This window comes from Ochlerotatus camptorhynchus, unplaced genomic scaffold (assembly GCF_037179485.1).
Source record: "Ochlerotatus camptorhynchus isolate MF236.1 unplaced genomic scaffold, CSIRO-AGI_Acam_v1.1 ptg000204l, whole genome shotgun sequence".
In the NCBI taxonomy this organism is placed as follows: domain Eukaryota; kingdom Metazoa; phylum Arthropoda; class Insecta; order Diptera; family Culicidae; genus Ochlerotatus; species Ochlerotatus camptorhynchus.
Window position 1 is genome coordinate 1,896,646 of NW_027040694.1, and position 13,370 is coordinate 1,910,015.

The 13,370-nt window shown below is 40.0% G+C and overlaps 1 protein-coding gene across 1 annotated transcript in view; it reads right to left on the reverse strand.

The window, feature by feature from the left end:
* Positions 1-606: 606 nt before the first annotated feature.
* LOC135702992 (synaptogenesis protein syg-2-like) overlaps positions 607-13,370 on the reverse strand; it is a 320,097-nt gene continuing 307,333 nt past the window's right edge. The window contains exons 11-14 of the mRNA XM_065224077.1: positions 2,074-2,506; positions 1,632-2,007; positions 1,459-1,569; positions 607-1,396 (exon numbers count right to left, since the gene is read on the reverse strand). Coding sequence (XP_065080149.1) covers positions 1,160-1,396; positions 1,459-1,569; positions 1,632-2,007; positions 2,074-2,506 — 1,157 coding nt within the window. The 3' untranslated portion in view covers positions 607-1,159. The remainder of the gene's footprint in view (positions 1,397-1,458; positions 1,570-1,631; positions 2,008-2,073; positions 2,507-13,370) is intronic.

Genomic DNA, 13,370 nt, shown 5'->3' on the forward strand with positions numbered 1-13,370 from the left:
TTACATTTGGCTGGTACTTGGAACATCTGTAAAGTTCGGAAGTCTTAAGTACTTTTGTTTAATTAATCGAGCGGCCGTGAAATTCTGAAGTTTTAGATATTTTCCTCGATATTTTCCTAAAGTTTACACAATTTTTCGGATGTTCGTGGAACGGCCCTGAAGTTTTAAGATCTTTAAACCAGAAGTTTTCTTGAAGTTCCTGTAAAGATCCTAAAATGTTCTTGAAGTTATTGGAACTGTCATGAAGTTCTCCAATCTATAGTACATCAAGTTCACGAAATGTTCTTGGTGTTTATGGAACTGCCTAAATATTTTTAAACTTCCTCAAAGTTCTGGACTTCCTGTAGTCGTTGAAGCCTTCTTGTAGTGCCGGAAGTTTGATACTTTTTCTGAATATTTTGAATATTTTCTAAAGCTCTTGGTATATCTTGGATCAATATTTCTGTGCCCAGCTAGTTTTGAAAGAAAAAAAAAACATTCAGTTTTTCGAAGCTGGTTACTCATGGCCCCTCCCTCCTCTCCTGAACTGTCTACGTGGGATATGGACAGTCCTTAAGTTAAACTGCAAGTGTTTTTATTATAAAATCTCTTTATTGTACAAACAATCCTTGTTTTCATTCAATAATACTTTCAATAGCAATAATATTACAATAATACATCTTTTAGGTACACTTCCATATTGAATACAGATTTTTATTTATAACCTTTATCTAATTTTGCTAGTATCGTTTTGTTTTGCATTTGTTTTCTCTTCCACACTTTGATGACGTATCTAACGTTTTGCATTTCGTTTAAATTATTGTTTCCATTGTCTGTATTCTTCGTTCGTTTGCCACTCAACTTACTTTATTTTATCTTACACTCCTGTTCGCATTCACTTTCATTGGCGAAAGGAATAGAAACGTTGATGCGTACCCTAAAATTTTGCTTTGTATTATTTGTAACGTCCACAGCACTTAAGCACATTCAAAACTTACTGGCTAAACACAAAAAAATTGTGGGGCAATTGTAGAAAAAACTATCGCTCGGTTCGTTCGGCTGCGCTGTCTGCAAACTTTGGGAACATCGATGATGGAATATGGTTGGGAATTGCTTCGCTCTGCATCTGCAGCGTGGTCGTCGTCTGGTAGGTTTTCGATCGCACTACTGGTTGTCGATATCACACACAGCTCTCCGGTACGTGGTTTGTCATCAGAAAGTCCTCAATTCCTTTCAGGTTTATTTCCGCCTCGGAGATGTCTTCGTCCTTGAAGCTCACAATGGTGGTCGTTGCCGTCGACGAAGACGTGGCCATTACTGTCACCGGTGGCGGCAGCCGGACCGTTTTCGGTTTGAACGAAACGTCCGAATTCATCGGGATCAGCTCCTCCTGCTGGATGTCGGTGAGACGGGGGTACTGGAAGAAATGAATTACGGGTTAGACATTCGCTGGTAGTTCGAAACTGTTTGGGAAATTACCGGTATTAGGTCGGGATCCTGCTCGTCATCGATAGTTTCGATCTTATTCCTAGTTTTTATGCTATTACCCATGCTATTTTTCCACTTGGAAGCCTTTTGAGATTTCTCCTTCTGAAACAATACAAGTTCTCATCAATATCGAAACTGCTTCATCAACGCAGTCTAACAATCACCTTCGGTTGATCCATCAACAGCAGCGTGTTCTTGGATTCCTCCGTGTAGCGTTTCTCCTTATCAATAGTTTGCTTAAGTCTTTTCGATTTCAGATAAATTCTTACAACTATAACGACTATGATGAGCACGATGGTCAGGAGCAGTCCGATCAGGATCGGTGTCAGCAGTGTGGACTTCTTGCCATCGGTCTGTTCCTGCTCCTCGACGGCCGGTATGAACAGATCGGTGATGAACACTCCCGGGCTGCGTCCCTTCTGGTTGACTGCGTAGGCGAACAGTTTGAGCGAATCCGGCTGGTGCACATTTGGCAGCTGTTCCCTCAGTGATGTGAACGTCACGGAGAAGGTGGGTTCCTCCGAGTTGGTCAGGTTGAAGCTGGAAGCAATAGAAATTCAAGCTAGAACTCAACATTTCCCATCCAGGCGAAATCCTGCAACTTACCCAAACCCAGGATTGCGGTTGGACATCACTTCCAGCACAAATTTCTGCCGGAGTCCCCCATCGTATCCGGGGTGGCAGTTGACGTCCACTTTGGCACTGCTGTTGGACCAGTCGCAGTTGATCACCGGCGTCGGCAGGCCAGCGGTTATCAGCTGAAAGACGCACGGTTCTGCCATCGTGCCGATTTCATTCGTACCCCAGCACGAAAGCGTTCCGTAGTCGCGTTCCGACTCGGGAGTGTACTGCAGATGACTGCTGCTGCCGTTGTTCGTGAACCGGGCCGGGTCGATTTCGATCACTTCTTCGGAGTTTTCGAACCGCCAGTTGAAGCGGGATGCATTCGGGTGGGCCACTATGTTACAACTAACTATCACCGTCTCGCCGACCGATACGCCCAGGCTGATGATCTTGTCCGAGGTGCAGATGGGAACGTCTGGAGAGGAGAGAAGGTTTGGATTTTTTTTATTAGTTATTGGATGGCTTCCATCAGCACACAGGAGTTGGACAAAATAATCGGGGCTAGCAACATTTTGTCCAACTTTAAAGGGCCACAGTTCCATGGGTAATTAATCGATATCGATGAACCTGGAAGCATTCGACGGGGAAATTACTTAAGACCAAACATTGCAGTGGCTACCGGATGCTGGAGATGTTTCGGATCTGCCATTGATATTTTTGGGTTGTATGATGAAAATTTGAAATTGTGTATTTTTCTCAAATTTTAGGGTCAATTAGTAGTCTACTGCATGTTGAAGATCTTAAATTGGTCCATACACAACTGAGATAGGATTATTTTTGTGAAATTTGAACTGGACATGTGGTCAGTATCGGGTTTACCCTAAGGTCCTAAATGTGGGTATCAACCTTTCTGTTCTTTTTCCATGGCGTGGCCAACAGATGGCGACAGTGTTCTATGGACGATGTTTTAAAATCATTTGAAGGTGACTGCAAACCAAGCGGTAGGTCACTCCAGACATCAATCCAATGTGCCGCAAGTGTACCGCTGGTGTACCGATTGTGCCGGCAGTGCCGGGCATAGAGCAAGCAGCGATTTTTTTTTAAATGCGAATAGTATGGTGTATTTGGCAACCCGGTATTTCTGACAGTTTGAATGTTTAGGTTTGCAATCGAAACGCCACCGAAAATGTCAAATATCGTGCTCGATAAGGATTCCTTTTACCAACGAATAAAACGCCTCTATGCCAGCTGCAACGAACCAGAGTTTACCCATGATGATTCGCTGCAGAAGGTGGATTGCATTCTGACGGCGGTCGGCGTAAACGAGGAAACCATGTACAACAAATCAACCTCGCTGAAGACCTGGCTGCTGGGTGTAGTAGTCAGTTATTGAGAACTCGCTCTGAGAGAACTTAAGAGAGGAAAGGGAATTTAGGAGAAGTTCAGCATGTAACGAACAGGCGAAATAAATCGTGATCAGAAGTGTTTAGACATGCAACCGAACAACACCTATTTTTATTACTACCCGATCTTAAGAAGTCATCTTATTTTATTAGTTCTGTTTGAAGGTCATTACAGTGGCGACAAGGATAATTTTTTTTTTATCAACTTGCTACATTTTGCTGAGTTTCCCGAGTGATAGCGTGCATTTGCTGATATTTCGTAAATTTATTTTTCCTAAGTAGGAGCACGGCGTAAGTAATCCATTTTTTTTTACTCTTTGTGAAGTGCTTTTGTTAAAATTTCGCATTTGGTTGGTCATTGTTCTGAGGTTTATTGTTAGAAATTATCCATTTTCATCCAGAACAATAACCGGACTCATTCTTTTGTGTTTAAGTAAAACGCTGAAAAGTGAATACGTTTGGTAAAACGTTATAGAGAACGACCATTTTGTCATAACACAAAAAAAAAGTGGTTTAATTTTTTGTCGACGAACATCTACCAACACATTTTTGTTTTCCAAATACTTTACAGCATTATATACGAATCACACAAACACCATATTTTTTTTTCCCGCCCAGAAAAAAAAAGAAATCTTGGGTTTCGCACTCCACGCATCCAGTGACCGGGAACGCAAAAGAGAAAAGTTTGACGTTCATGTAAAACGGTGTGCGTGTCAGAGTCGAAAAGTCGAGCTAATACAGCTACTACCAGCAACCGCGACACAGAGTTACGGTGTGAGTGAAGAAAACTACATCTGATTGAATTGATCGACCCTGAAAACCGACCCGTATAATTGCTGGTGAGGCTGCTGGTGAAGTTGACTGTGGACTGTGTGATTGCTGTTGCTGCTACTGAAAGGTGGCTGCTGTTGTTGCTGGTACCGTTCACGGTTTTGCGCTGAAGCTGTAGTGTATTGCTTATTTTGGTGCTGATTTCTATCCGCTCGGACTGCTGTCATTTTTATATTTGACTGGTTTGTTCATCGTCTGGTCCATCGTAAATCAGGTACGTGGTTTTGTTTACTTTTTTCTGGGAGATTTTGATTTTGAGGCATAATTCAATTGATTTTTTTTTAAATTTGTTTTTGAATCCAATAGTGATTTTGTTTATTTTTTTTGTCCTTTTTTTGGTATTTATTTTATTTAAAAGGATGACGTTAACATCAATTGCAGACCCGTTTGTACCATACTCTATGCCATTTACACAATATAAAGAGCAGCTTGAATGGATTTTCAAGCATAATGACTTTCCGGAGGAACGTTATAAAACCTCATTTTTGGCAGTATGTGGGAAAGAAGTTTTCACAGAACTGAAAAGATTATTCCCGGGAAAGGATTTTAATGAATTGAGTTATAAACAAATGACAGACGAATTAAAGAAGCGCTATGATAAGAATGATTCTGAAGTAGTTCATAGTTTCAAATTTTGGACTAGGAGACAAATAAGGAATGAGTCGTTGGAAGATTTTGTAATCTGCGTGAAAAAATTAGCAGAGAGGTGTGATTTTGGGGAATTCAAAGATAGAGCCATTAGAGACATGTTAGTTATTGGAGTTTACGATGCTCAGTTGCAAAAGAGGTTGTGCGACGAAGATGATTTATCAGCTGCTAAGGCTGAAAGGTTGATTCTCAACTCGGAGATTTCTGCTAGCAGGACAAAGCTTCTTAAGAATGATGATGAAAAGCGTGTCAGTGTTGTAGCGAGACTAGGTAACCGATCAGACAATTCGCGGTCTAGACGAAGATATAGAAGCAGGAGTCATAGTTTCGATAGAAACCGATCCTTTTCATCTAGAAGTAGAAGCAACGGTCGATTTAATAGCAGAAGAGCTGGAAATTCTGCCAAACCACTCTACCTTTGTTCCTTTTGCAAGAAGACAGGCCATACGAGAAAATTTTGTTACCGTTTGCATGGGAAAAGCCCTCGTAAATTTCAATCAACTGTTAAATTTATAGATTCTGCAAAACCATCTTCGTTGTCTTCCAAAGATTCAGGAGTTTTCAAAAGATTGAAAAAGGATATTAATTCCGATTCTGATGACGACGATATGCCTTGCCTTATGATTAGCTCTGTTAACAAGATTAATGAGCCCTGTTATGTTGAGGTTTTGATAAACAAAAGACGTTTAACCATGGAGATTGACTGCGGATCATCTGAGAGCGTTATTTCTGAAGAGCTATTTATTAGAAGCTTTGTGAATTGTGAATTGCAACATTGCAATAAAAAGCTGGTTGTAATAGATGGAAATAAACTAACGGTTCTTGGTAAGTCCACTACAGAGGTGCAGTTTGCTGAGGATAAGAAACAACTCAGTATGGTTGTTTTACGCTGTGAGAATGATTTCACCCCGCTCATGGGCCGCTCTTGGTTGGACGTATTTTATTCCGGCTGGAGAAACACTTTTGCCAGTCCGCCATTGACTGTTGGGAACATTGATCTGGCTGCAGAAGACAAAATTGTTGATGAAGTAAAGAGTAAGTTTCCGACAATTTTTACCAAAGATTTTTCTAGTCCAATAGTAGGTTATAAGGGAGATTTAATCTTGAAGGAAGATACACCGATTTTTAAAAAGGCATATGAAGTACCATTGCGTTTGCGTCAACAGGTGATTAATTATTTAGATATGCTTGAGAAAGAGGGAGTCATCACGCCGATCGAAGCTAGTGAATGGGCTTCACCGGTTATAGCTGTGGTTAAAAGGGACTTTAGTATTCGCCTGGTGATAGATTGTAAAGTCTCCATTAATAAAGTATTGATTCCAAATAGGTATCCTTTGCCTTTGGCGCAGGATCTGTTTGCCACACTTTCTGGACCTACAGTTTTTTGCGCGTTGGACCTTGAAGGAGCTTATACCCAACTTCTTTTAACGGAACGTTCAAAGAAGTTTATGGTAATAAACACCATAAAGGGTCTTTATACATACAACAGGCTACCCCAGGGGGCATCATCAAGTGCAGCCATATTTCAGAAGGTTATGGATCAAGTGCTTCATGGTTTGAAAAACATTTCATGCTATTTAGATGATGTACTAATTGCGGGAAAGGATTTTAAAGATTGCGAAAGGAAACTTTTTTTGGTTTTGGACAGGCTAGCCAAAGCCAACATAAAAGTAAATTTGAAGAAATGCAAATTTTTTGTAAAGCAATTGCCTTATATAGGACATGTCTTAACAGACAAGGGATTGCTTCCCTGTCCTGATAAAGTAAAAACCATTCGTGAAGCGAAAGCTCCACGAAACGTTTCTGAACTGAAGGCATTTTTGGGTCTAGTAACATACTATTCCAAATGTATACCCAATTTGTCCACTCATATTAGTTGCCTTTACGGTCTTTTAAAGAAAAACGTGACATATTTATGGTCTAAAGATTGTGAGAAGGTTTTTGATGACTGTAAAAGATTTCTTTTGAAGCCAAACCTTCTGGAATATTTTGATCCAATTAAACCAATTTTGGTGGTAACAGATGCCTGCAGCTATGGTTTGGGAGGAGTGATAGCTCATTTGATAGAAGATGAGGAGAAACCAATAAGTTTCACATCGTTTTCGTTGAATAATGCCCAGAAAAACTACCCTATCCTGCACTTAGAAGCGTTGGCAGTAGTCAGCACTGTAAAAAAATTTCACAAGTTTCTTTATGGAATGCATTTTACAATATATACCGGGGGAGGTAGCTCATCGATTCTTCCGGTTCGCCTCCTAGCATCGTGCTATAAGGTACCAGGCGATAACCAGGGTAGTTGATCGATAGCTCGATGACGTCATTTCGTTGGCGTCTGCTATGGGAAATTCTCATAGCAGGCGTTGACGATGGGACGTTGTCGAGTTGTTGAATAGCAACTATCGTGGTTACTCACCGATTACCTGTCGATCTGCCAAATTTGGAAAGACGTCTGCATTGAATTGTCTCATATAATAATATTCCGCCCACTATATCACAAGAAATTGCGAGTAGCTGAGTGGAATGGAGATAAGTTAAGCATTGGGTACAGGACCAAGTCTCCCCTGGGTGGTGCCAAAAGATGAGCGCAATAGAATCATCAAGTTGCCATAAGGCACGGAATGAGACTATTGCATGGCTGGGTAGTCAAAGTCTTCCATTCGTTAGTCATTTCAGGTGGATTAGAACAGGTTTAGGTTTAGGGTGGGCGTTGGCCAGATTTGGATTTTTCAGATATAATCCTAAATAGGACCTAGATTATTTAATACACTAGTAACCTCAACTTCTGTCACAATGTTTCATTGTGACTAATCAACACTCAATGGGTAAAATATCAAATTTGCGGTAAATTTGAAAAAAAGGGAACTTGGAGTATAGAGTGCACTGCCCACTGGACGATTCTGAAGCCTGACCAAGTGAGTGGGTTACGGGTTTATTTGATTGTACGTCATTTCCAAGTTATATATAGATACATTCATACCATTGGCATTTTGTATTTGAGATAAGACAGAAACAGGATGCGGAGGGCCCGCTTAGGGGGAGCGTAACCCATGTTATGGCTTCCATTTATTAAATAGTTCAGATAGGTTGGAAATGATAGGTTCATGGTGAGAAAATGTACCATATGGTGCCCGTTCACTGATCAAAATTAGATTCAAATCGTCAGGCCCTGCCCTGGAATAAGGGAATTGACGATGATTTGTCAAGTTTCATTTTGCATTTGCATATAATTGTAAGTTTAGGTTTGCTTTTGTAATTGTAAGATAGATAGTTTGCCTAAATTGAAACATTGAGTTAAACATGACGAATCATACCTCTAAAATAGTAGTAGTTACAGTGCCGCATTATCTAACTTTTGTTTAGTTTGTTTACATATAACTAATACTAATACCTCCTTGTTTTCTCTCTAATTTGGCTACTATGTCCCACCATCACGATGAGAGATGAGCTACCGTACATGGTACACGCTCATATACACTCCCAAAATAGTATGCCGCAAGTAAGTATATCACAGAGGCAACTAAAGATCCAGAAACAAAAACCGAAAACGCTGAACGGCAGATTGGTTTACAGTGGTTGACCAGGGTGTGTGCTGATAAATTACAAAATTACAATTACATCATTATTCCATACATCAGCTTGAATTACGTTGATCGATATTACATTTTTTTGCTGTGCACTACACCACCGGAGCCAGCAAAGTTCAACAATCCATCGTTGCTTATGCCTTTGTTGTCGTTTGGAACCAGTTTTGCGAGGTAGGTGACGATTGTGCGTATTTCTCGCGTAAATTTTGAAAAGGGCCTAGCCTGAACAATACGTAAAGAGCAAATTGAAACATTGTACGTCGCGTGAAAGTGGAACTTAATGAAGGCCTAAGTACTTTTTCGTAGTTTTTAGTTTTCAGATTTGAAAGATCGTCGGTTACAGTGGCCTGCTTACTGAGCAGAAAAACGCGGTCCCAGGTCCTTACATATCAAAGAGATTTATAGTAAAATCGCTTGTGTATCGTGTATTTTGCGAAACTCGTTGTTGTCGTTGGTTCCGGGTTTGAATGGATACAAAAATTTGAGCAACGGTATTATGTGATGTGGCCTTAGAGCAACCGTTTTTGCTTACTGAGCAGAACATCATGAGTCTAATCTCAGGCCCATCCACAATCAAGATTCGTCAATCGTTTTATTTGTTAATATGACTACATGGTAATAACAGCAACTCGGTGATTAAAAAGGTGCTCGTCTGCCTAGTGGCAAACGTTTTTGCTTACTGAGCAGAAGACCGTGGGTTTAGTCCCAAGCTCCTTCGCGTTATATGATCGTTAGGACATTAATTCAGCTTATCGTTTACCAAAACGAACCCTGCTGCAAACCCAACCCTCTTATCCAACATCCCAGTGATTCCTCGTGGAAGTGCAGAGGTGTTCTCGGCTTCCATCAAAGCGAGTGTCATGTCAACACAATCCTTCCCATTCCTTTCTTGACCTGTGTTCGGGCGCGGCCGGCGCTGGTATTGCCTAATTTAAGATCACCAGTTTTTACACATTGAGGATGATTGCTAGTCCCAAGCATCGTCTATTGGTTCTCTGTGTAATTACAGCTGATCTGGCAATAACAGAGTAGCAACCGTGGGCGGTCAATCAAGCTCAAGCTCAAGCAAGCTCAAGGAATGCATTTTACAATATATACCGATCACAAGCCTTAATAGGTATTTTTGGCAAGGATGGTAAACACCCGATTTCAGTTACTCGTTTACAACGGTACGTTATGGAACTTTCTATATACGACTACGATATAGTTTACCGGCCTTCCTCAAGAATGGGAAACGCTGATTTTTGCTCCCGTTTTCCTCTCAGTGATGAAGTTCCTGGAGAGTTGGATCGAGAGTTTGTAAAGAATTTAAATTTTACGGAAAAATTTCCCATTGATTACAAGGAAGTAGCTAACGAGACGTTAAATGATGATTTTTTGCAAACAATTCAACGATATTTGAGGAAAGGTTGGCCTGACCGATTAGAAAGACGTTATGTTGATATATACTCCCATTATCAGGAGCTGGAGGAGGTCGATGGATGTATTTTGTTCCAGGACCGTGTCGTAATTCCTGAGAGTTTGAAAAATAAAATACTTAAAATTCTTCATATGAACCATTCGGGGATTACCAAGATAAAGCAACTAGCTAGAAGAACGGTTTATTGGTTCGGGCTCAACAAGGACGTGGAGGATTATGTAAAATCCTGTGGAATCTGCCATCAGATGACAGCCGTTAACAGAAAAGCACCTTACTCAAAGTGGATTCCTACAACCAAACCCTTCAGCAGAATCCATGCCGATTTTTTCTATTTCGATCGTAAGGTTTTCCTCATAGTCGTGGACAGCTTTACAAAGTGGATTGAACTGGAGTACATGCGCTATGGAACAGACTACAGGAAAGTTATGAAAATTCTGTTAGGAATGTTTGCGAGATACGGTTTGCCGGACGTTGTAGTGACCGATGGGGGACCTCCATTCAACTCTAACCATTTTGTTACATTTTTGAAGAACCAAGGGATTGTAGTTATGAAAAGTCCACCATACCATCCGGAGAGCAACGGTCAAGCGGAAAGAATTGTACGATTAGTCAAGGACGTGTTCAAGAAATTTATACTTGATCCAGAGATCAAAATAATGGATATTGATGAGCAGATTGCCTATTTTCTTGCCAATTATCGCAATATTTGTTTAGACAACAAAGGCCAGTTCCCTTCAGAAAGATTGCTCTCTTATAAACCTAAAACTATTTTGGACCAAATTAATCCAAAAAATAATTTTAAAAACAATATGACTAACTTGCATGAAAATGATGACGTCGCTACTCGTATCGATCACAAACCAGATACATTTACTAATGTAAAAAACGGTGATCTGCATTATTATAAAAATATTAACTCTACAGATATCAGAAGATGGTTACCAGCCACTTTTTTAAAACAAGTTTCTGATGCTACTTTCCAGATTTCTTTTGGGGGAAGAATAGTGTTGGCCCATAGACGTCAACTCAAATTGTCGCCTAACACTCGTAGCAGAGGAACTCTGCTTTTCCCAGAAGGTACAGGTACCCAAACACTAGAAAGGGCACCCATTTTATCATCAGGTCAAGAATCAGCACGACTTTTGACACCAGCAACACTTTTGTCATCTGCATCAACACGAGAATCAGAACAAGTTTTGTCACCGATCCCGATAAGTAGTAATAATTTCAGTTCTACAAGAAAACGAAGAAGAGAGAATGTTGAGCCAAACCCTGATGAAGTTTCAGATTCCGATTCTGATTTTTATGGCTTTCCGGCCGATTCTTTTATTTTTTAGAATGAAGGTCAAATGGATATTTCCAAATTAGCAAATCCAGATCCAATTTCGTTTACTGCAGTTAGACGTTCGAAAAGAAAACCTAAGAAACGTAGAAAGGATGATTTTATATACAATTAGTATAATCGAAATTTTTAAAATATTAAGTTTAAAATTGTTATGATAGGATTAAAATATTTTCTGTACATTCATATGTACATTCGAAAAAGTTGAAATTATTGGATTTATTTATGAGCATGATCGAATATTGAATTGTTTGAACTATTCTTTAACTAATGGATGGAGGAGTTGTAGTAGTCAGTTATTGAGAACTCGCTCTGAGAGAACTTAAGAGAGGAAAGGAATTTAGGAGAAGTTCAGCATGTAACGAACAGGCGAAATAAATCGTGATCAGAAGTGTTTAGACAAGCAACCGAACAACACCTATTTTTATTACTACCCGGTCTTAAGAAGTCATCTTATTTTATTAGTTCTGTTTGAAGGTCATTACACTGGGATACGAGCTGGCCGATACGATTACGATGCTGTGCAAAAAGTCAATCTTTTTCCTGACCAGCAAGAAGAAGGTCGATTTTCTGAAGCAGATCGAGAAGGACGTTGAGGAGGGCATTCCGTCAGTGAAGCTGTTGGTTCGGGAAAAGAACGACAAAAACGAGGCCAATTTTGAAAAGCTGCGGGAGGTGATTAAGGGATCCAAAGATGGGAAAACGTTGGGCGTCTTCTCCAAGGAAAACTTCCCAGGTGAATTCTGTGAATCGTGGCGAGCCTTCATCAAGGACAGGAGCTTCGACACGGTGGACATCAGCGTCCCAACCACATATATCATATGCTCCAAGGAGGACTCCGAGGTTTCAGACATGTGTCGTCACTGAGGACTTCATGTAGACCTTGAGTGATCCAGTAGATCAAATAGTAGGACAATTTGGAGAACCTAGAACATCTTATGTATCGTAAGTGAGGGTGCGAATGGGCCGAAAAATCAAAATTTTTCATTCCCTACCTTACAACATCTACATTTCAGCAAGGAAAATAATTTTAAGCATTCGAAAATATTTATGACGGTCTTGAAAATGATTGACTGAAATTGATATTTCATTTAACTAAAATTAAATAACAAATAGTTCAATGAAACGACCTTATGTGTTGTGACATTGGGCCAAAACAAATTTGGTTAAAATATCTAAACATATGTAAATGTAACGTAGCTATTAGGAGAACATTTGGTTATGATCACGTCGTACGTCGTATGTATGGGTAAAGATCGTGTGCTACGCTCGTGTAGCATTAAAGTGTGTTCCAAGTTTTGTTTGCCTATGGACTTTTTTAAAATCATGTTTTTGCAGTAATTTATGCCCCTTAGCTTTACAGCACTATTTAAATAAAGTCGTTGGTTAACGTCATCTAAAATTTACTCCAGGAGTTCAAGGAACATATTGTTGTCATAATTTTCTGTATATTCAAGATATTTGCATCAATAAACATTTTTTAATTTTGACCCGATGTCACCCCCTAGGTCCAATGTCACCCCGTATTAAGGTACATTGCATTTAAACGTAAATAATGTACGTAATCTCTATGAACCTGTTTGGAGTTGCTTCGTAACTAAGGGCAATGTATCAGTCTTTGTTGATCTGGTAGAGCATGTGATCAGAACTCCAGGGGAATTTGAAGATCTTGGAGCATCTTATATACCTTATTAAAAAGCATAATTAATTATGCACAATAACATGAACTATGAACATGTTGCGTTAGGTGAGGACATCGTACAGGCCTTGGTTGAACCAGTAGATCAACTGAACTCCTGGACAGTTTGGGGAACCTAGAACATCGATTACGCATGGAATTGAAACGTAAATGATCTGCATAATCCCTATGAAGCTGGTTGGAGTAGTTTTGAAGCTTGGGGCATTGCATTAATCATTTTTGGTCTAGTAGACCATTTGATCTGAACTCCAGGATGATTTGGAGATCATTGAGCATCTTATATACATCAAAAGACATTAGAAGTGTTGCGCAAACACTCAATGGACATATTTGGGTAGTTGTCGTCACTGAGGACATCGTGCAGGCCTTGGTTGATCCAGTAGATCAGATAGTCTGAACTCCTGGACGATTT